General features: G+C 37.1%; 1 protein-coding gene across 1 annotated transcript in view; it reads right to left on the reverse strand.

Annotated features, from left to right (window-relative positions):
• Positions 1-20124, reverse strand: part of TRAPPC11 (trafficking protein particle complex 11) — a gene marked incomplete at its 5' end in the record, with an annotated part of 25106 nt that overhangs the window by 1947 nt on the left and 3035 nt on the right. Inside the window, 23 exons of the mRNA XM_009891791.1 lie at positions 115-248; positions 1166-1257; positions 1948-2056; positions 3712-3868; positions 3970-4035; positions 4394-4513; positions 5183-5304; positions 6840-6988; positions 7668-7855; positions 8375-8530; positions 9065-9195; positions 9828-9960; positions 10063-10124; positions 11202-11347; positions 12837-12891; positions 12980-13058; positions 13153-13232; positions 14633-14726; positions 15583-15730; positions 16072-16205; positions 17254-17350; positions 17581-17654; positions 18423-18522. Coding sequence (XP_009890093.1) covers positions 115-248; positions 1166-1257; positions 1948-2056; positions 3712-3868; positions 3970-4035; positions 4394-4513; positions 5183-5304; positions 6840-6988; positions 7668-7855; positions 8375-8530; positions 9065-9195; positions 9828-9960; positions 10063-10124; positions 11202-11347; positions 12837-12891; positions 12980-13058; positions 13153-13232; positions 14633-14726; positions 15583-15730; positions 16072-16205; positions 17254-17350; positions 17581-17654; positions 18423-18522 — 2626 coding nt within the window. The remainder of the gene's footprint in view (positions 1-114; positions 249-1165; positions 1258-1947; positions 2057-3711; positions 3869-3969; positions 4036-4393; positions 4514-5182; positions 5305-6839; positions 6989-7667; positions 7856-8374; positions 8531-9064; positions 9196-9827; positions 9961-10062; positions 10125-11201; positions 11348-12836; positions 12892-12979; positions 13059-13152; positions 13233-14632; positions 14727-15582; positions 15731-16071; positions 16206-17253; positions 17351-17580; positions 17655-18422; positions 18523-20124) is intronic.

The raw sequence follows: 20124 nt of genomic DNA on the forward strand, positions 1-20124 counted from the left end.
TAAACATCTAAAACACAATGAGGTTGTCCTCCCTGCACATCAGCATATGTCTAATCGATGTATTCTTTACTACCAGTTAAGCCAGCAGGATCAGTTGACGTGACAACTTTGTACCTGTTTAAGGCCAGAGAACATGAAGGCATCACTGGGTTCCACTGACACCTCCACATCCTGGACTAAGTTGGTCTTATTTTGCAGGTGATATCTGACAGGTAGGGATTCTCGGACTCGACCAAATGATGGCAGATCTTTGGGGAAAGAAAAAAAAGTAAGTAATCTTAAACACAAAATACATTTTAAAGTTCCATACATAAAAAAATGTGTCTATCGTAAAGAGCAGTGAAAAGTTTGAAAGGAAAAAAAAAAAAAGATACAATAACCAGGCATCTAAAGTATTTCTGACAAGATTTTTCAGAAAAAAAAACAAACTAAAGAACAGAACACAGCTTCATGACAACTTTTCAATAACAGTTCAACATCTAGTTACAAAACCCCCACCTGCTAACCCTGTCCAGGAATGCTAACTAGGAAGTCACTTTGGTTGCTGCTGGGTAATTTCAGTTTACCAAAACCTTATCAGATACTGTCAGGAAGCTCCTTCAAAATATAACAGGAAAGGATGGTGGAAGAAACTCAGTATAAATGAAACGGAACTGAGAAACGCATAGGAACTCTGTGTGTTGAGTGAGCTCTCCACTACCCCTCTGCTCTCGCGCAGGTGAAGTGCTAGAAGAGAACAGTTCACCTGCCCGCAAGCAGCTCCAATTCTCCAGGCTGCCTCTTTCCTGGGATGCAGCCAGAGCGTGGGTGGATGGAACAATTCTTGCCATGGGCGTCTAGAGAAACCTACTGGGAAGGCAGCATCAGCAGAGGTAACTGGCCTCTGTGCTGCCACGGAACACAGGACAGCTTTTTTTTTTTTTTGGACAGCTTTTAAGAGAATGCATTTGCATAACTACCTTCCAGCTCTTCCCTTGAACTGAAAGGGGGAAGGGACAAAGTTTGGGGCAGTCTAAGTGACGGTATAGGTTCTTTCACTAGCTCCATAATATCCAGCACCAGTTTTCTGTCTTTTGCTGCAGTAAGTTCAAGGTCTGGATGCCGTAAAACTGCAGACCTTCTTAAAATTCTAATGGGGACATGTATGCTGTCAAATTAACATTACCTGCATTAACATGGAGGGGAATGCTCTCTACAATCACATGCGGCAGAGTGATGACTGTACTAACAACAGGTACACTTTCCACAGGTGAGCTTCTGCAGGAAAAAGTCAAACACAGACCATGTTGAAAATTATACGAAGTAACATGTGTGTACACCAAAAGAACATCACGTACATGTGATTAAACTAAAATTACAGCAATTTCAGTAGTGGAAAGAAAAAAAAAAACCAAATCCTTTTATTATACTTATATAAAATTGCAAAAGACAAGTAAGAACACTAAACAGCTCTAAAACTAAATAAAAGCAAACTAGAAGAAAGATATACCTCAATATTTGTCTTTGAAAACTGAGTGAACACGTAAACACACAATCTAGGGTGGGAAAACAGTTTTCCCATTTAAAAAGTTTGTTTGTTTCTACTATCACAAAACTATTCCTTTGACTTGGCTTCTCAAGTGAAGTATTTCATGATTGGAGAAAACAGGGAGTGGCAGGTGACAAAACAGCTCTATAATTGACCTAAGATCTTACAAAGAAGAAAGCTCCATGGAATGTTAAAACTATAACTACGTAATATTTATCTCTTAAGTGAAATATATATTTATTCAAAAATCTAACACGCTAAGCAGTAATTAGTAAGGTCCAAAGTCTAGACAGTGCTTGCTACAGGAAGATCCAACATCAAAAAAGCTCCCCTCCCCCCCCAAAAAAAAAACCCCAACTCACCATCATCCCTACAAACTAACTTATTTCTTCTTGCCATCCAAGCCAAGAGACACCCACCTCTTCCAGGAAATGACGTAACATCCAGTTGCCACTCCACCAGCATTAGTAACTGGAGGACATCGAAGGCAAAAGCACTCGCTGGCACTCTCACCTGTCTGTAAAACAACTATCAGCAAGATTTGGTTTAAAATCAAAAGTGTAATCATTACTGCAGAAGCCACCAAGTCTAAAAATCCAATATGACACAAACACAAGTGTTCAGCCAGAAAGGCTTCTGAAGTGCTTTGCAAACTATGTCTACGTAATTTATAAATTCAATAAAAATTGTGAAGTATCCCAAGACGTAAAAGGGTGACATACAAATATATGACAGATTACTTTCTGAACAGCATTATGAGGTCTTTCATGTATACACAGAACAAGGCAATGGAAAGTTAGAGTTCACACACACAAAAAAGCAAAACAATGCCAATTCAAATTCTACACTTCTCCCACAGCAAGTTCCAAGGCATCAGCATGAGACATCTCATGTTTTAAAATGAAAACGAACACGGACATTTCTCCTCTCCCACCCAAATGGATGAGAGGTGGGGAAAAGGGAACAAAAGAAAAATCTAGTGGCTTTGAGTTTTCACTCTTTTTTCTTCTTTTTTTTTTTTCTTTCACTTGAATGAACTAAGAAAAAAAAAAAGTACCTTTTCACATAGGGAGCGATTTAAAAGTAATTACTAAGAAAACAGATGTTTCAGTCATTCAAAATTAATCATTAATTTTTATTAAGTTTTATTTAAGTGTGAAAAATCAACCAAAAGGTGGACAGCTGAATAGCTGGTATCTGAGGTGGGGGGTGGCATACCTCCTGGCAGTTAGCTCTTTAGAAGCAACCACCAGAAGCCATGAAGCACATGGTGCCAGAGCTGAAGATGAAACCTCTAGTTTGAAGACTAAAGGACCTGGGAAACAACTGGTTTTTGCCAGGTAACCCTTGAATCTAGGAACTAGAGTCTTGCAAGCCCTTGATTACATGGGTGGACAGCTGCCCCACAATCAGGCAGCCATCCAGACTGCCTCATTTTATTCCAAGTTTTGTTGGAATACACACTTTTTCACATCTCTAACTTAGCAAATGCAAAGACAATGTTTTATCAGAAGATTTTGGATGAGCTCTACTGCTACTGCTTCATTTATTTAACTTTAAAGCTAACATAGTGCACTCTTAAAGGTCGAGATCCATAAGTTGTGGGTGTTTTTTTTGTTTTGTTTTTTTACATTTAAATAATAAGTTATTAAACTTAGTAGTATAAAGAGTATAGTTAGTATAAAAAAAAAAAAAAGAGATGCTTACTAACTGTTCTTTATAGCCTACCCTGTCTAGCTTCACATTTTTTAGTTTCATGACTGCCATCATGGACATGGATCCCTTTAGCCTTTGGATGCTGCCTCTATCATGTGGTAAAGCGCTTGCATTCCAGAAAGTATACATAGCCCATAAACACTGGAAATACTGAGTATCTTTTCATATGGATATCTAAGAAGTTGCATATCAGAAGTACTTTCAGGTGCTTTCCCTTACATCTGTTATATTTAGAATTTTGGTTACCACCTATCATTCAAGTCTATTTACTTGTTCTAGTGAATTAGAACTACGTTTTGAAGGATGCTGCTGTTTAAGTTGTGTTCTGGCAAGCAACTCTAGTATTAAGCAGCTTTTTTCTATTTAGAGGTTGATAAGCAAATGCCGTTTAAAATTTCCCCCTTTCATACTCCCAACTTATGCAAAGAGTATCCTCCTGATAGAGAGCATAATCTAAGATGACTTACCATTCTCCACATAAGATTCCAGTTGATCCACTGGGGTCATGGAAGCTGACAGCTGTAGCTGGCTGGTTACAATAGTGAGAGGCCACGGAGAGGCACTCAGGATGTCTGTCATCAGTAAAAATGGTATATCTGCAAATACTCTGTCCAAGTGCTCCAACTGTCAAGACAGACACAAGATCTGGCTATTTCTAACTAAACCGGGTGTGGCTATTGGAAGTGATGCGATTCCAAAATATCAACAGCTTTTCAAACACGTACCTTTGTGGAGACAAATTTGACAGCAACATCAAAAGGAAATACTGTTTCTATGGTTACAGTTTCATCCTGTATAGATAGCAAAAGGGGTGGGAAGGAGAGAGGAAAAAGACTATATTCAGTTCCAGGTCTGGCTATTGATGTCAAAGGTTACTAATGTAAAGTTACTTTTAATCATCAGTTTAACCAAGCCCTCCCCAGGACAGAATGTCTTTCTAAGGTATGTAAGAATAAATATTGAAAACTTTTCTTCCGATTATACTTATGAAACTGCTCACCCTAAATTTGGCTACCATACTGCTGATCAGCATTTTTTCTATCTACTAGAAAGGCTTCTAAGAGACTTGGAATTACAGCCTTTAGCCTGAGAACATTTCTCGCATTTCATGAACGTGTCTCCAGCAATTGGTGCATCTTTACATCCTACCCGGTGGCACTTGCAGAGGATTTCTTTCCCCTCAACGACAGTGCTGATTAAGTAAGAAACATAAACCAGAAACATTCTTGCGCCGACCGTTCCACAACGAATGTATATTGGTTTTTCAAGCTGCAAAATAAAGGAGACAGTATGAGCCAAGCTATACCTAAATTACATTAACTAGGCCTAGAGCTGCCCAAAGTTGTTAATCATCTTACTTAGTCCAAGAGGGCAATAATAGAATGGATAGTGTTTTGACCAAAGAATCTCCTACAATGCATGATCTTAATCACGCAGTGAATGACTTTAATCAGAGTAGCGTAGCTCCAGTTGCTCTGCTACTGATGCTCGTCTGTCACTTAACAGTACAAGAAGAGAACCGTTACTGTGTAATATATAATACACCCAACTTCTAATTTACTAGTCACAATTTCAGTTTGATGCAACATCTGCGTATCTGATCCTCTACCATGTTGGATCACGCTTGCTAACTATTATTATCTACTGTCCATTAGGCAGTGCATTTAATTAACAGCTGACATTAGCCTCCTTATCTTATTTCTTATCTCCCTGCTGTATCATCAATCCCAAAATATACCTTATTCCCAAATTTAGTCCAAAAGGGGATCTGGCCAAAGAAATACTAAACTACAAGTAAACTGTAGATAAAATATGCCATAAGCATTTCATTTATCAGTTCAGATATCTGAAACTAAACATAGCTCCTTCTGTGAGTCTTTTATTACTTGATCCCCATTTTCTGAAGTGTGATACAGAAAGAAGGTTTTAAGCCTTCACCTTTTCCCCTGGTTGCAAGTCTCCTACAGGGATATCAGGAAGCAGTGCAGGAAAGGAGTCATCACATGTTTCTGTTCCATGAAGAGTCACCTGAGTTTTCTGAGTCAGGTTGGCATCTTGCCCTAGGATTAAAAACAGTCTTCATATCCACACAAGCTTGCATCACTGAAGCATGAAAGCAATAACTAAAAATAATAAGATATTCATCTCAAAAAGCAATACATGAGGAATTAACATTGTTCATTTGGTTGAGGGAAGCTTTCAAAAGTACCAGCAGAGGATAGATTTGACAACACTTTAAGTTTTCTAACTTGGAGGGATCACATCCTGCCAGTTTTGTTTCATCTGTTTAAGCCAAGGGAAAAAGAAAAAATCTCAAAAATCAGAAATCATATCTAGATATTCCCTACCCTATACAAAACACAACATGATTAAGTGATCCAAGTTTTTTTGGTACTCTATATGAAGTAAAAAGGAAAGTTTCACTGTTTTGTGATTCTTCTCTTTTCGAGAGAATGGCTTAATGATTTTCCATCTTTTTAAAATCTGTGTTGAAAATACATAAAAACAAATGTATACATGTTAAATGACACCATACTTCAGTCAGAAGTTAACTAGAATAATGGCATTACTGCAATCATGTGGGATAATTTTCAAAAGCAAAACAAGCCACATCTTGCCAAAGAGTTGCAACTGTGGAAAATATATTAGCTTCTCTATAAATGAAATACCAAATTTCAATTGTTCTGTTAATGTAATCAGCAAGCCCACTTTGGCTTTGCATATCGTGTGTTAAGGGTTAAGATCAAGGGGGGGAAAAATAAATAAATCAAGACTATTAAACACTGCTTTAAGAGCCAAGCCCAAACATCCAATTAAATAAGTTTAACGAACACTCCACTGACTTCAGTGAACCAAACACATGTACAGGGAATGTGGTTCTATTTTAGAGTACACAGCACATATTGCATCCTATATGCTAGTAGCTTAAAAATATTTTTGCCTTTTAGGATAATTGCTATAAATAGGCATACTGAGTGTAACATTTGGACTTCACACATTGAAAACTGTCAGCAATATCTACATACAGCTAACTAGGACTTAGACATACAATATTTGCATTTTCCTTTTAATTTGAAGGAATACTGTCTCCACCACTTCCCAGAATTCAAGTGGTTGTCAAGTAGTTTAAAAACCGAACCTCATTGTCCAGGGCAGGGAAAAAAAGCAGGGGTGGGCGTGGGAGAAAACCCACAAAGACTATACTTCGAAAACATTTATCTAGCTCTGTCTAATGCTTTCATCTCACCAAGAAAAATACCTGTATCTTAGGAAAAGAAAAATTTAGTTATGAGCAAATTAAATAAAAGGTTAGGAAGGAACACAAGAGCTTCCATTCTTTCTTTCAAACTTGTAAAGACTTATCTTTTGAAAATACCCACGTAAGCACCACTGACAAGCAGCGGTTAAGAGAACCATAACTGAATGGGTCTGTTAGCTCTTGTTCTTACCACTAGTATCTCATTGGTCCCAACCTTCACTTTGGTTTGGCTCTTAATTACCGCAGGAGAGCCATTTAATATATTTCTCTGCATTGCATCAAGAGCAAGGAGTCAACTAGGAGACTGCTGGATTAAAAGAAAATAACCCCAAATACCTGGCTTTAAACCTGCTGTAAGCTTAACATCTTTGGCCACTGTCTCCTCATGTGACTGGACTGTCACAATCAAACAATACATTTCATTAGTCAGGGCAGGAGGCTCATGTCGGAGCTGAACAGAAATGTTTGGCACTCTAGAAATAATCCTTTAAGAGAAAAGACTCAGTTACTGTATGTTTCTTAAATAACAAGTTTTTAAGCCTAGTGTGAAGGAGATTAAAACAGCCTATTGTTTAGGAGAGTTCTGGCAACTGGTAGTTGAATAACTAAGAGATACAAGATTCCTTAAAAGCAACATGATGGGAACAACTCTATAAAAACCATTTAGAATTCAGTAATAAGCATTAACGGTTCAGATGTTCTGATAGGAAAGAAAAAAGCACACCCCCCCCAACAGCAAATCGGATTTAATTCTTTTGAATACATCTAAATTAGTGTTAGCCTGTTTATTCATAATTATTTTCCAATACAGTTTCTTAGGGATTCTTTCTTTGTGTGATGGCTTTTGTAAGAGAAAAATAACGCCTCCTAGTTTGCACAAAAATCTGAGGAAAGTCTGCCTAGCCAAGTTAGGCAAAGGGGAGAGCTAAAACATACTTGATATGCTCAAAGATCAATGCAAGCTTTTTCTAGACTTCTGGAGCCTCAAAAATCCTAAAGAATTAAGATAGTACGTATCTTATCCCCAGTTAAGCAAAGACATATTAAAGAGCTCATATTAAAGAAGACCCAACAAGTCTGTCTTCTTTTTTTTAGGCCAAGTGATCAGGAATTCGCAAGAGACTCCCAACAATACACCATATACGTTTTCAAGTTTTTACTCACATAGTGCTTGCCTGAATAGTCAAACTGTCCCAGTGCACTTCGTTATCTGGAAGCTTAGGTCTCCGCTTGAAGGAACGTGCTGCCTGCAATGCTTCTTGAGATGAAGCAGCATCACCACCTCCTCCACGCCAGTTTAGAATCACGCATCGGCCAGATTCACTTCCCAGGATCAAATCCACAGAGGTGATCTGACAGATACAAATTTAAACACATACCGGTAACTTTGTTTTCAAATCACCAACTGTAAGAATATAGTTTTCCAACATATATAGGCACAATAAAGGCCCGTATCAATAAAAAGCTTCTGGCAGGTTTGCAGACTGAAGACACCTCACTACTCCAGGATTTAATTTAGTGAAACAGTGGTGGGAAAAGTATCTGTGCACATGTGTGTGCAGTGTAGTATTTTGTAGTGTCCTACCCTCCCATAGTGCTATACCACCCTCCCCCTTTTTTTATTTTTCCTTTTAATGTATTGCACATATAAAAATCACAAACAAACTTGAAGCAATACTTAAGTTTTTGTGACAAGTTTTTGCTTTGGCATTGTCAATAAAATTTTACTCTCTTTCTTGGTACTTAGTTTCAAGAATTCAAATATTTGGAACAGCAACGACATTAGTAACCAGTGCCAGATTAAAGGCAGCTTTGTAGTTTTTAGTTCTTTGTAAGCATCAGTAAGAAAGGTGTAAAACAAACTGACAAACCTCAATCTTCTTTCCTACATCTTCAGTTTTTGCAACAAATTTGAAAGTGAACTTTCTTGTTTTGCCAGGGACTAAGCACATTGTTCCTTGAGATGACTGTTCTAGAATATCACTTTTTTGATAGGCTTCTTCTACTACGCAGTATTGGTTGTAATCCTACAATGGAGGAGCAGAGGAAAAAAGTTGATAAATCTGGACTTAAAACATCTTTAGAGATTAACAGTAGCATAGCAAATATTAAGCTCTGTGTTACTGAATCAAACTATACGGCCTTTTGCTACTTTTCACGCTATTGAAGTTAAGACTTCGTAAGTAATTACAATGTAATTACTTGACACAAGATATCCATTATATTAATGTTATTTCTCTTGATGTTCGTGCATGAAGTAAGACATTAAAATGATCCCTCTAAAACTTCAGAGAGCTTCATAGAAAACCAAAGATATGATAGGTGAACTAATCAAACCGCATTTGGGAGTTTTATCACAGGATCAATATACTTGTCACAAGTGACAGACAATACAAAACGAAAAAATACTTTTCCAACTTCAGCATTAACATAGTTTTTGGAAAAGAACTTTTGATTTTTTTTGTCTATGTTTTGATTTTATTTATTTTTTATGACTAATAGATATTATTCCATTCTTATGATAAGCTTCTATCACTAGGTCAGAGGTAAAACGTAGTTACCTGATTATTGAAACTGATGCAGAGCTTTGAAAACCTGATAGGATGAGGACAATCAGCTCTCAAGTATACATCAAACTGCACAGGAACATCAACATGAAAACTAGGAGCAAGAAATTTTGTTTTACACTGCACTAGAATTACAAAAAAAAAAAAAACAGGAAAAAAAGAAACAAGAAGTAGGTGTTAAATACATCAAACGACAACATTAAATTCCAGAAGCACAGTCTTGAAATAATTGCAGTAAGGATTGTTCTGTGTATATGCTTAAAACTTCAGTTTGTACATAAGTGGGAAAAGTTTGGCTACTAACACTGTCAGAGAAAGCCACTTTTCAGCCCTTGGTCAAAACCTTTGCAGAGGAGAGGCGAGGCAGACGTCCAGCAGAACAGAAAATCTGTACACTTAGATATACGTCTTTTGTGGGTAACGCTTACTCATGCCCCCTTTCTATGGGGACTATTACTTTGCACCCATTCTGCCCTCTTTCCTCAAAATCTCACTTCAAGGCACACCAGAGTGGCAGAAGTCTTTCAAAAAGCAAGAGATTCTTCTTTTGCGATCCATATCAGGGATAAGAGATCACTGGCTTCTCTCACGATTTCTTATCTTGCTGATTTAGATGAAGAACAGAGCAGTGCTAAAACACGTTTTTTTCGGTGTTGCTGGCTTTAATACACGCTTCATGTTTTTTCCTAATTAATTATTTTCAGGATATAACTACACTGAAATTTATAATCTGGTGTAAATTTGCTTTCTTACTTACCAAATGGTATAAAATCTTGGACTTCTATCGTAAAAACATTACTGCCTGCCAAGGAAACACGGTCAGCCCACAATTTTTGTGATGCTTTCACAGCAGCAGCATCACAATCAGGTTCAGGATCTGGGCTTTCATTCTGTATCCAGATAGAAGATTACAAATAACAACAAAAGAAAGTTACCAAACACTGACCACCCTTAAGATTATTCAAAAGGGTAATAGGAGCTTTGCCACTTACCATTAGAACTTTTATCAGATTTTTTTCTATTCGAGATTTCTGATCTTCTTTAAGAGTAGATGCTAGCACACAGAACAAAACCAAAAATTACAAGACAGAAGCAAGTTCTCTTACTGTTTTTGTTCAAACTTAAAAGGAAATCTTTTCTTTAGATTGCATCTTTCAAAAACACACATGCTGGGGGGAAAAAAAAAAATCTAACATACATCTACTGGTAATGAAGGAGTCATTCAGTTTTCAGAACTTCCCCCATTTTAAGTGTTTCCTCTTATTTCCACTGGAACCAAGTGAAATATTTTTTGGCTACACAAGCATTTCACAGTTTATTGGAGGAAAACCCCAAGAGAATAATGCCTATACCTTCTTGTCATTTATGTTTAAAAACAGAAGAAACATTAGAGAAGTCTGGAACATGCAAAGAGCAAAGCTCGGCTAATATTAGAAATAACAACTAGAGAAGGAGACAGGAAGAAAAAAGGACAAATTAAAATAAGCACTCTTCTCTAGAAGATGAAGGTGGATTTGTCTCATTGGCTATTCTTTAACAGAAAGCAGAGTAGGCTGGTTAGGTAACAGAAGGTGCAAACCCATTTTTACCACACCTACTCTAAGAGTAGTATTAGTTAGCAGTTTAAGGCATAAAAGGATTATTTCTGCAATGTCAAGTAACAGACATTATACAAAACAGAGTGCTTGCATTATTACTGTGCAGCCACCCTATGTCACCTTTTTTTCCTAAAACATACCACATGCATATTTCATCAGAAAAGTGCTAGTAAAAAGTCTGAGAGAAGTACATTTGGGATTACAAAGTCCAGAAAAATGGTGCTAGCTTTTCTTCCCTCATCCCAAAGCTCAGGAAGTTTGTTACATTATTTGAAGTGTCAAACAAAGCTCTGTGCCTCGGATAGCCTCACACAATCTATTTGAAAGCAATTAATAACAGAAGAGCAAGAAAATTCAACTTCCAGCATATGAGAGAAAGTAATAAAAAGGTATATCAGCACAGGTATACAGTTATTTTGTGGTCAAATTGTTTGAAGTAATGTAAGCACTGTTTGACAATGATTTGTCAGGCTTCCAAACACACGTACTTTAATTTTTCTGTATAGGCTGAGTATATTTCTTAAAAAAAATACCTCTACCCAGTAGCTCTAAAGAGTACGTTATATAATCTTTTAGCTGGGCCATCAAATATGAACATTTCAGAGCTGTCGTCAGTATGGAAGTGAGAAGAGTCCACCATCCTTCACTGCGATATTCACACATAACATAATCTAAAAGCCTGCAACACAGTAAAATTGAGAGAAAAACCAAGTTATACACACCAATATTTTTTAGACACTTGCATTTATTTGGTATCATTAGTAGAAAATTCATCTTCACTAATATAAATGCTAGATTAAAGTCTAGTCTAATGTTTTCATATGGCATTAACTTACTGAAGACAGCATGAAATTATTAAAGAAACACATTTATTCCATGAATTTATATTTCAGGCTAGAACAATTTTAACAAGAGAACAACAGGAGAACTCACCTGTCTTCACATAAAGAACTAGCAAAACACCAACTGGACAGAAGAGTCTTAGTCCAGCACTGCATTAAAAATACACTTTACTACTGAGTAAGTGGTAAAGCTTAAGAAAAACAAACCCAAACCCCACAATAAAGCCCCCTTCCAAACTGAAGAATTTTAATGTTCCTTAAGCTGAGATACTTCTTTTCACTCCCACCTTCTATTCCCTGCTCCCACCTTCTATCCCCTGCTCCCTTCAAGGGTTTCAAAGATCTACAAACAACACATGCATCTCTCTTTATCAGGCAAATCTGCACACCTTAATATGGTTTTAACACTAAGTAATGCTTGCTATTACTAGCAAAACAGAGAAGTGAATTTTTTTTAAAACTCTTCTCAGCTGTTCAAAGCAAGAGTTTCTGCCTCCTTCAGGAAAAGATCTACCTAAACAAGAAATGCTTATTTGAATAAAAATTAGGTTTGATACAAGTTGACCTGCTTATCCAAGCCTATCTTCTCCTCCACGTAGCTTCCAGTCAGCTAGTAACAACAGTAAACACGTCTCCTACTGCATACATACTCCCTTTACAACATGTGATCTTTGAAACCTAATTAATGCAAACATTATGGGACTCCTACTTAACATGACCTTGACTCCGTTTCCCCTTAAAAATACAAAGTTAAGACACTAAGCATGAGACACATCCTTCAGAAAAGATGGCAGCTGTACCTCAGCACTAAGCTTTCTTAGCTGTCTAGTCATTAATAGCAGAAAACTGCACCAATGAAAAGAATTCCTTTTGCTAATTCCCTGGTATATAAACAGAAATTAAATTCAGCTACATTTCCATATTTTTTAAAATTTTATAACTACAAAGTCTATAATTAAATGTAACTATATTCCCATTACAGTAGCAGGCAAGTTTCAGAAATCACTTCTGGGGGAGAGAGAGACAGCACTCAATCAGTGAGCCAGAAATAAATAATATTTGCCCAGTAAGTCAAATCCCCACAACAGCTTACAGCAGGAAGTCTTTCTACTGACTGACTTAGCATATCTGTTTTGCTTTCTCTGGTATAAGTGGAGTTTGTAGACTCCAATGCTTGTGCTTCAATCAAATCCAGGTACTAGGAGCATCTTAGATGAGCTTCCAACATTATTTCATAGCAATAAGACTTGGGGTCTTATGTGAGAATGTCTTATGGGGTCTTAGTGAGAATAGCATGTGAAAGAAGCAGTCATGGATGGTACTCACTTCAAAGCTTTGGCATAATCTTTAGCGTAGTAATACTCTTCTCCCATCTGAACCACTGAGAGAAAAAAAAAATGCATCAGATCAACACTGAAAGTCTTTGCAAAGTTAATTTAAAAAAAATGCATCCGATTTTCTATACTCACTCAAATGACTTTTCATTCTTGGACATTTGTATTTCTTGAACTGCGCGACAGCATTACTCAACAAAGCGATTATTAGCTCCTAACAGATAAAACCATTACCGATATTGTTATACATGAAAATATTAGGATAATGTTAGAAAACAGATATTTTTTTTTGGTAGAATAACACTTACTGAGTGAAGGACATTTTTCTCTTTCAACTGTAGGGATAAAATCCCCAACTTCTCCTTTTCAGGATCAGAAAGATCAAAGCCTGCATAAGACAAGGAAAAATCCATGAAATTGGTATTTTGTCCAGACCCAAAGGGAACTATTTAGTGGTAAGCTATATGTAATGCAAGGTCCAACTTAAGGACACTCAAACTCTTAAACATTCTTTTGCCTAGGAAACAGATATAGCGCTTTAAGAACTCATCCATCCTCTGCGTTCTAGAAAAGAAATCCTGGAACAAATATCTTGCTTTTTGGTTGTTTCTTTTTTTTTTTTTTTAAAATAAACCAAAACAAACACAACAAACCTTATCTGAAGCTACCCAAAAATAGCAGTCTACAGTAACACCTCGTCTTTAGACTGCATCTATTAACATTTAAAGCGCATATGTCAAGACAAATTTGTAGCCCTTTTCCTAACTGATCTCAAGCAAGGATTCAAGCTTATGTTTCTCTAGTGGTAGAGAACAACATATGAAGAACTGTATAGGGCTTTAAAAGACTATAAACTCTTGCTGGAACGAAACAACCTGAATACGTTATAACAGGTAAAATTTCTTTTCCTCTCAAACTGTTTAACCCTGGCATTAGATTCTAATTTTAAAACAGTAACACTTGAAGATAAAAGAGGTTGGACAGTACTGAATTTACAGTAAATGAAATAGTCTTTTAAAGACAGCAGCGATAAAGCAGCAAAGCCCAAAGGATATGTAGAGAATAAAGAATAGGAGACCAAACCGAGAGCGAGAAAGGGTAGTAAAACCACAGTCAACAATTAAGATTTCAGAACTGCATGTCTATTCATACACAGCTCAAAGCTGTACATTCAAAGTCTGAATTTCTGACAAAACATCCTCCTTAACAGGCAAACCACAAATTCCTTTCTTAGATTAAAATCTAGTCATTGCATCCTCTCAATCCGTTTTGAAATCCAAAAAGCTTTTTCAGAAAAAAAAACACCATGAGTTCCTGTCTACAGTTGACAAGATACAGTCTGGATGGCAGCATGAATTTATAACAGTCGCAGTCAGGGACATCATTACTTTTGCTGTATCCAGCTGTCCAACTTCTCTTCCCAGGAGTGCATTTCATGGACTCAGGCATTCAAAAACCTGCAGCACACTGACTACAGATGGCTTAGGCAGCAGTAGAAACAGAGCAGCAGCAGAGCTTCAGCATGGCCTATGCAGCTTTGCTGAAGATCTGACCCTGCATAAACCTGGAGGTTCCTTTTTCTATCTGTTATAGAAATCAAACACATTTCCTGCACTTCCAGTTAACACCTGTTCAAGTCGTACCACCAGCTAATGAGAGAGTGAGGTCCCAGCCCTGCATCTGTCTCAGTGGAAAAGGGATCACACGCTGATGCCCACCGAGTCATCTGGCAGAAGCAGCAGCTAAAGAGTTTGTCCGAACTCCACAGATAAAGACACAGAAACGTACTTAATATTCCCTGCCGCCACGGTCTTTGCCCATAGAAGTCAAGCACTCCAGTTTGTGTTTCCAGGGGATCCGGATTGGGATATACCACAGAGGACTGTAAATTCAGCAAATACAGTCATAAAAAAGGGTTCATGTTTTATTTTAAAGCATTAAAGGTGATTTGATGCTCCAACACACATGCACATAACAGAAGAAATTCGCTTTAAAACATTTAACCTTTCTGGCCACCTTTATAAAAATAGTACTTCAGGAAACCCAAAGTTTTAAATACTTCTCATTCAGTCTGACATTCTACTTTGTTGATCTCAAATACTGTTAAAGAATAACTAGGTAACCCTTTTTAAAACTAGTTCCTAACAAGATAATCCAAGGATAACAAATGAATAGCACCAATAGGAACAAAGACATTTTAAAATAATCAGGACATGTCAGCTGGAGAGTAGCTACATATAATTAGCATGTATGTTTAATCGACTGCAGAGATCGATTCTCCATGCAACCCTTTCTGGCAGGCAAGTCTCAAAAAAACTCCAAAACCAACAACCACCACCCCCCACATACACACACACACACTAATAACAATGCTTTTGTTTCTTTGCTTCCTGTAAGTCAACAGATACAGTGCATGTAGAGAGAAATATACTGGAAAAGCCAAAACAGTAAGTTTTCAAGTATCCAGAAACATAGGAAGTATAGAGGTTTTTTTAGAAGTATGTTAAAAACATATCAGAATTTTTTGTAATAAAATAAACACTAAAAAATTTGTTCCGGAATAACTTTTCCAGTACATAACAAAGGCTTGTAGTGTTAGTAAGCATCAGAAAAACACATATCCTTTCTTTGATTTAATTTACACATATAACCAATTATTCCACAACCATTTGAGACTAAAACACTGGTTAATTTACTATTTGGTTACTTGTAAAGCATTTTCTCCCCTCCTAACTTACATCATGGTTACAAAGCATACTTGCTAGTTGTTTCCGTTCCTGTGCATAGTAGGCTGCCTGCTGGTAATAGAAACCTGGATTCTGCGTTTGAATTGCTGTTAATCCCAGCTTAATTGCTTCATCAAACAAGTCACCAAAAGCCTGAAATCTATTAAAAAGATTCATAACCAAGATTAGGTACAGAATAGCAATTTGAACTGAAATGTAAACTTCAATTAAAAGTTCTAGTTAGTCTCGAGGCAGATGACACTTCTCTGAAGTTTTGCATCTAAGTTCTATGGCTGCATTTGTGTCATACCCTGTTCATTCCCAGAGAAAAGTGGTCAATAATTAACGCAAAACAGAATAATAGCATACAGTTTTCATGATATAGTATATCTCTTTCTTAGATAAAGAGTTCAGAATTTGTATCTTGCCTAGACAAGTAAAACAGTGAACTTCACAAGGTTATAAGAACTAAAACAGAAACATTACTAAGCATAAACATACTGTTTAGACATCCAGGCAGCATGCTCAAAAGCCAGTTCTGCACTTCCTATTTTTTTCTTGCACAAGTCGATGTGTTTCCTGAACTGAGCAATTGCATCCAGTGGAGTATTATGTTGAAAACAGAGGCGACAGATCTAGAAGAAATCAAAATAGGAGGAAATAAAACCTGTGTTAGGCTGCTAAGGATTAGCTTTAAAAAAAAAAAAAAAAAAAACACAAACCAACCCAAAAAAACCCCAAACCAAAACAAACCAAAAAACCTGCCACGCACAAACCCCAAAACAAACTAATTTTATGTGTTTCTGAAGAGATCAAATAGCATAGAAGACAGAGGGAGAAAACACAGATGTAAACCATAATGTACTACACCTGAAACCACGTGGTCCCCTGTTTCATAGACTCACAGAATGGTTTAGGTTGGAAAGGACCTTAAAGATCATCAAGATCCAACCCCCCTGCCACGGGCAGGGACACCTCTGACTAGATCAGGTTGCCCAAGGCCACGTCCAGCCTGGCCTTGAACACCTCCAGGGATGGGGCCTCAACAATAGTGCCTTCATCTAGCACTATTTTTCCTCCCCTTGTCCCCCAAGTCATCAATGGAAGAGGGCATAAGTCATGGCCAAATTCAAGATGGAACTGCAAAGCCACTAGGAAGATCATTATCTTTGAAGCCTGCAAGTGCAATTTGACAGAGTCCAACTCCAGGATTGTTGTAAATGATGGGATAGTTTTGTTTTACCTAAAAGCCCCCAAAATACCACAAAGTATGGTCTGATTCTTAAAGCATTATTTGCCTCCTCCTAACAAGTAGTAATTGAATGAGACCGACTTAAACTTTGCAAGATAACAAAAATATTTGAAGAACAAGCAACCCTTGTTTTCATTCCTCCTGCACAGAGGGAAAGTTAAAGAAAGTCTAGTCTTTCAGATGACTGCATCTCAAGTGAACTCCAGTCCTTCAAGATACCCCCAAACTTCAGCTAAGGATCTATCTTTTGTGTGGAATTCAGAAGTCTTTGTGAGTCTCAGTGTAACTGGGATTCCACTGATAGCTGTTTCTAATCCATCTCCTTAAAAAAAAATAAAAATAAAACCAAACTTCAAAATATTTACACAAGAGATGCATCAACTATTTTTTTTTTAAGTAAAGGTTGTGAAAGATAGAAGTACACTTGTTACCTTGTAGTTTATAAATCCTGCCATGGTCTTGATTTCCAGCATGTTTGTTTCATGAGCCCTCAATTCATGCACAAGATTATAGGCAGTTCTGTAATTTCTAAGCAGGAATACTTAAATCAGAGTTAAATCACACAAGATAATAAAATTTAAGAACAGGATTGCTGACAGCAGAAAACAGCCTTCCAATCAGAGTGTTCTTCCCAGTGAAGAACTCACCCTTTACATACACGTTTAAATAATTTTGCATTCAGGAAAATACTTATTATTGTCTATGGCTTAGCAGTAATTTGGGGCAGAGAGGGTGGGGGAAGATTATGTGAGCCTTACTTGAGAGCATTCTGCGTATCCTGTTTCAGCTCACTGAAGAATGCTATTTTGAACTGGTGTCTAACAAACAAAAGCTGCAAAACATAACCAGTGTATGTCACTCACAAACATCCGAACATACCTGTTACCGACAAAGCAGATAGAGGTGATAATTTCCCAGTTTTACATAATATAACAGTTGACTTGAAAAACTGACTAGGCAGCTGTTTCCCAATAGATCGCTCTGCCACCATGATGCAGCAGTGATCTTTCAACAGATTTAATCTATTCCAAGCCTTTCAGCTGGAACGGGGCAGAGGCTTTGTAACACCCCAAAATCTCTACACCAGTGTCGATTGTTTGCTTGGAGCTCACCACGCAGATCCCAGCTTCCAAGAGATGGAAGCTGGCAATCGCAACAGAACATTTCATGTCTGAGCAGACATTTAACAATTTGAAAAGCAAAAGCTAAAAGCTAAACCAAGGGCAAGTTTAAGTTCTGAGCTTCTAAGGGAAGCACTTCCCACAACTTGTTAAGATACTACAGTCAAATAGGTTAACCCATAGAGAAAGTTTAACTTTTTTTTAAAAAAAATCAGAGAAATTCATTTTTCAGCTGTGGCTCTTCCTGTACAATTTTCCTCTAAGGAAAAGGAAGGTGTGAGGAAGACAAATAAATGTAAGAACAAAGCCAAGCAAATGTTAAGTTGCAGAAAATAAAATCAGATTTACTTTCTATACTGAAAGAAGGCATCTCAAGTTGGAAGGGGAAATAAAAACATTTAAGCAACAAACAACACTTATTTTCTTGTTGTAATATGCAATATAACTTGCACGGTATTTCAAAAATAGGGTAACATTACCTGATGAGTGGTTTTGTTCAAGAACTCCTTGTGAGATTTAACTCTTCGTATTTCTGTATAATAGTAAGTCTGTGCATGCTCATAGAATGCATTTTCCAACCTGCAACAAAGTTGATCATAAGTTTCACTAAGTTTCTCCCGCATACAAAAAATTTCTGAAGTTCTTCAGAATAAGTTACTTTTAAACGTGCTTATTCTAGGGTTGGCATAGTAGCCTGCGGCATTACTAAACTCTTCTTTAAGTTACCACACAGGGTAAGAGTTTGCAGACAAAACCTCTTCAGACAAAGCCTTACACAGGGGTAGCACAAAGTAGAACAAGTAGGTTCAAGACTTATGGATTGATTTCTCGTACAACAACCTCTACTATTTAACATGAGAAAGTCTGAGGACAAGCTGTTAGGATTTTGCAAGGCAACAGAAAGTAGAGAGACGCCTCAGTCAAAACAAGCAAGTTTTGCAGAGGCTCTTGGGATAAGTCTGAACAGGTCAAGATCTTATTTACTGGACTGTGGGAGGAGGAGTGGGAAGGAAAAAATAGCAGTAAATAAAATTATGAGGGCACAGGCTAGGTTTCATTCCGTCCAAACATCAATAACTACCTGTACAAGTATGAGGCCGAGGAGGACCTAAACAGCATATGCTGTATGATCAAGTTATAAGGAGTAAAATCAACCAGAACAAGACCAGAATCCAGGATAGGAATACATTCAATAGCACCGACACACACAGGAAATAAAGGATGAAGTACCAGTTCTGCAATTTGGCCAAGAAGGGATCACTGCATACTTTGAGGCAGATAAGGCAGATCACCACTTGTGTTCTGCTCGGCACACAACATAGAGGATGGCAATGAAAACAACAGGACAGACCAATGGACAGCAATTTTCAACTATGAGATCAGTCACGAAAGGAAGACAAGATAAATTAAATTAACCTATCATACTTATTTTAGTGGTATATTGCAGCCGTGTAAGAAAAGACAAGACAGTCCGAGGGGTAAAAAAGAAAAAGTTATCTTTTACTACTACAAAATCTCAATTAAAAAATGTAAAAAAAAAAAATTAATACCAGGAATTCTGACATGATTATATGCTCAAACATTTTTTTTTTTTTAATGTGCATCTTCACAAACTTGGAGTCAGTTGCAAATCTCATATCAAAATGCAACTATGTGCAGTTTTCAAGGGCTTATGCTATTTAACATGCAGTAAACATTCCCTCTTTAGCACTGAGCAAAATACGAAAAACTAAAAGTAATGGTTACTTTATTTTGATCAGTTCTAGTAGCTGTTTATGAGCAGCATGGATACAATAACAGCATTAATTTGTGTTGAGAACTTCACTGTTTATGTATAAATACACAGGTGATAGAAGGATTAGTCTCTCGGACCATGACCCCTCCTCTCCCTGAGCACGTCTGGAAAAATTAAAACTAATTTTAATAAACCACGATTTGCCTTAGTTTGAGCCTTTATTTTTAAGTCTACACAGGACTGTCTTCCCTTCCCACTGTTCTGTTTTTAAAAGGCCTTTGTAATTTATTTGAAGTTGTATTCCCTGTAAATATTAAAACAAAGCACAAGAGACATACAAGTGACAAAGGTGTAATATTTGCGACCAGATAAATGCCACTTAGCATAAATAGATAGATATCTATACAGCCAGGAAGTGGAGGAAGCAAAGACCTGCTAATAGAGTT

This window comes from Charadrius vociferus, unplaced genomic scaffold (genome assembly GCF_000708025.1).
Source record: "Charadrius vociferus isolate BGI_N301 unplaced genomic scaffold, ASM70802v2 scaffold478, whole genome shotgun sequence".
Taxonomy (NCBI): domain Eukaryota; kingdom Metazoa; phylum Chordata; class Aves; order Charadriiformes; family Charadriidae; genus Charadrius; species Charadrius vociferus.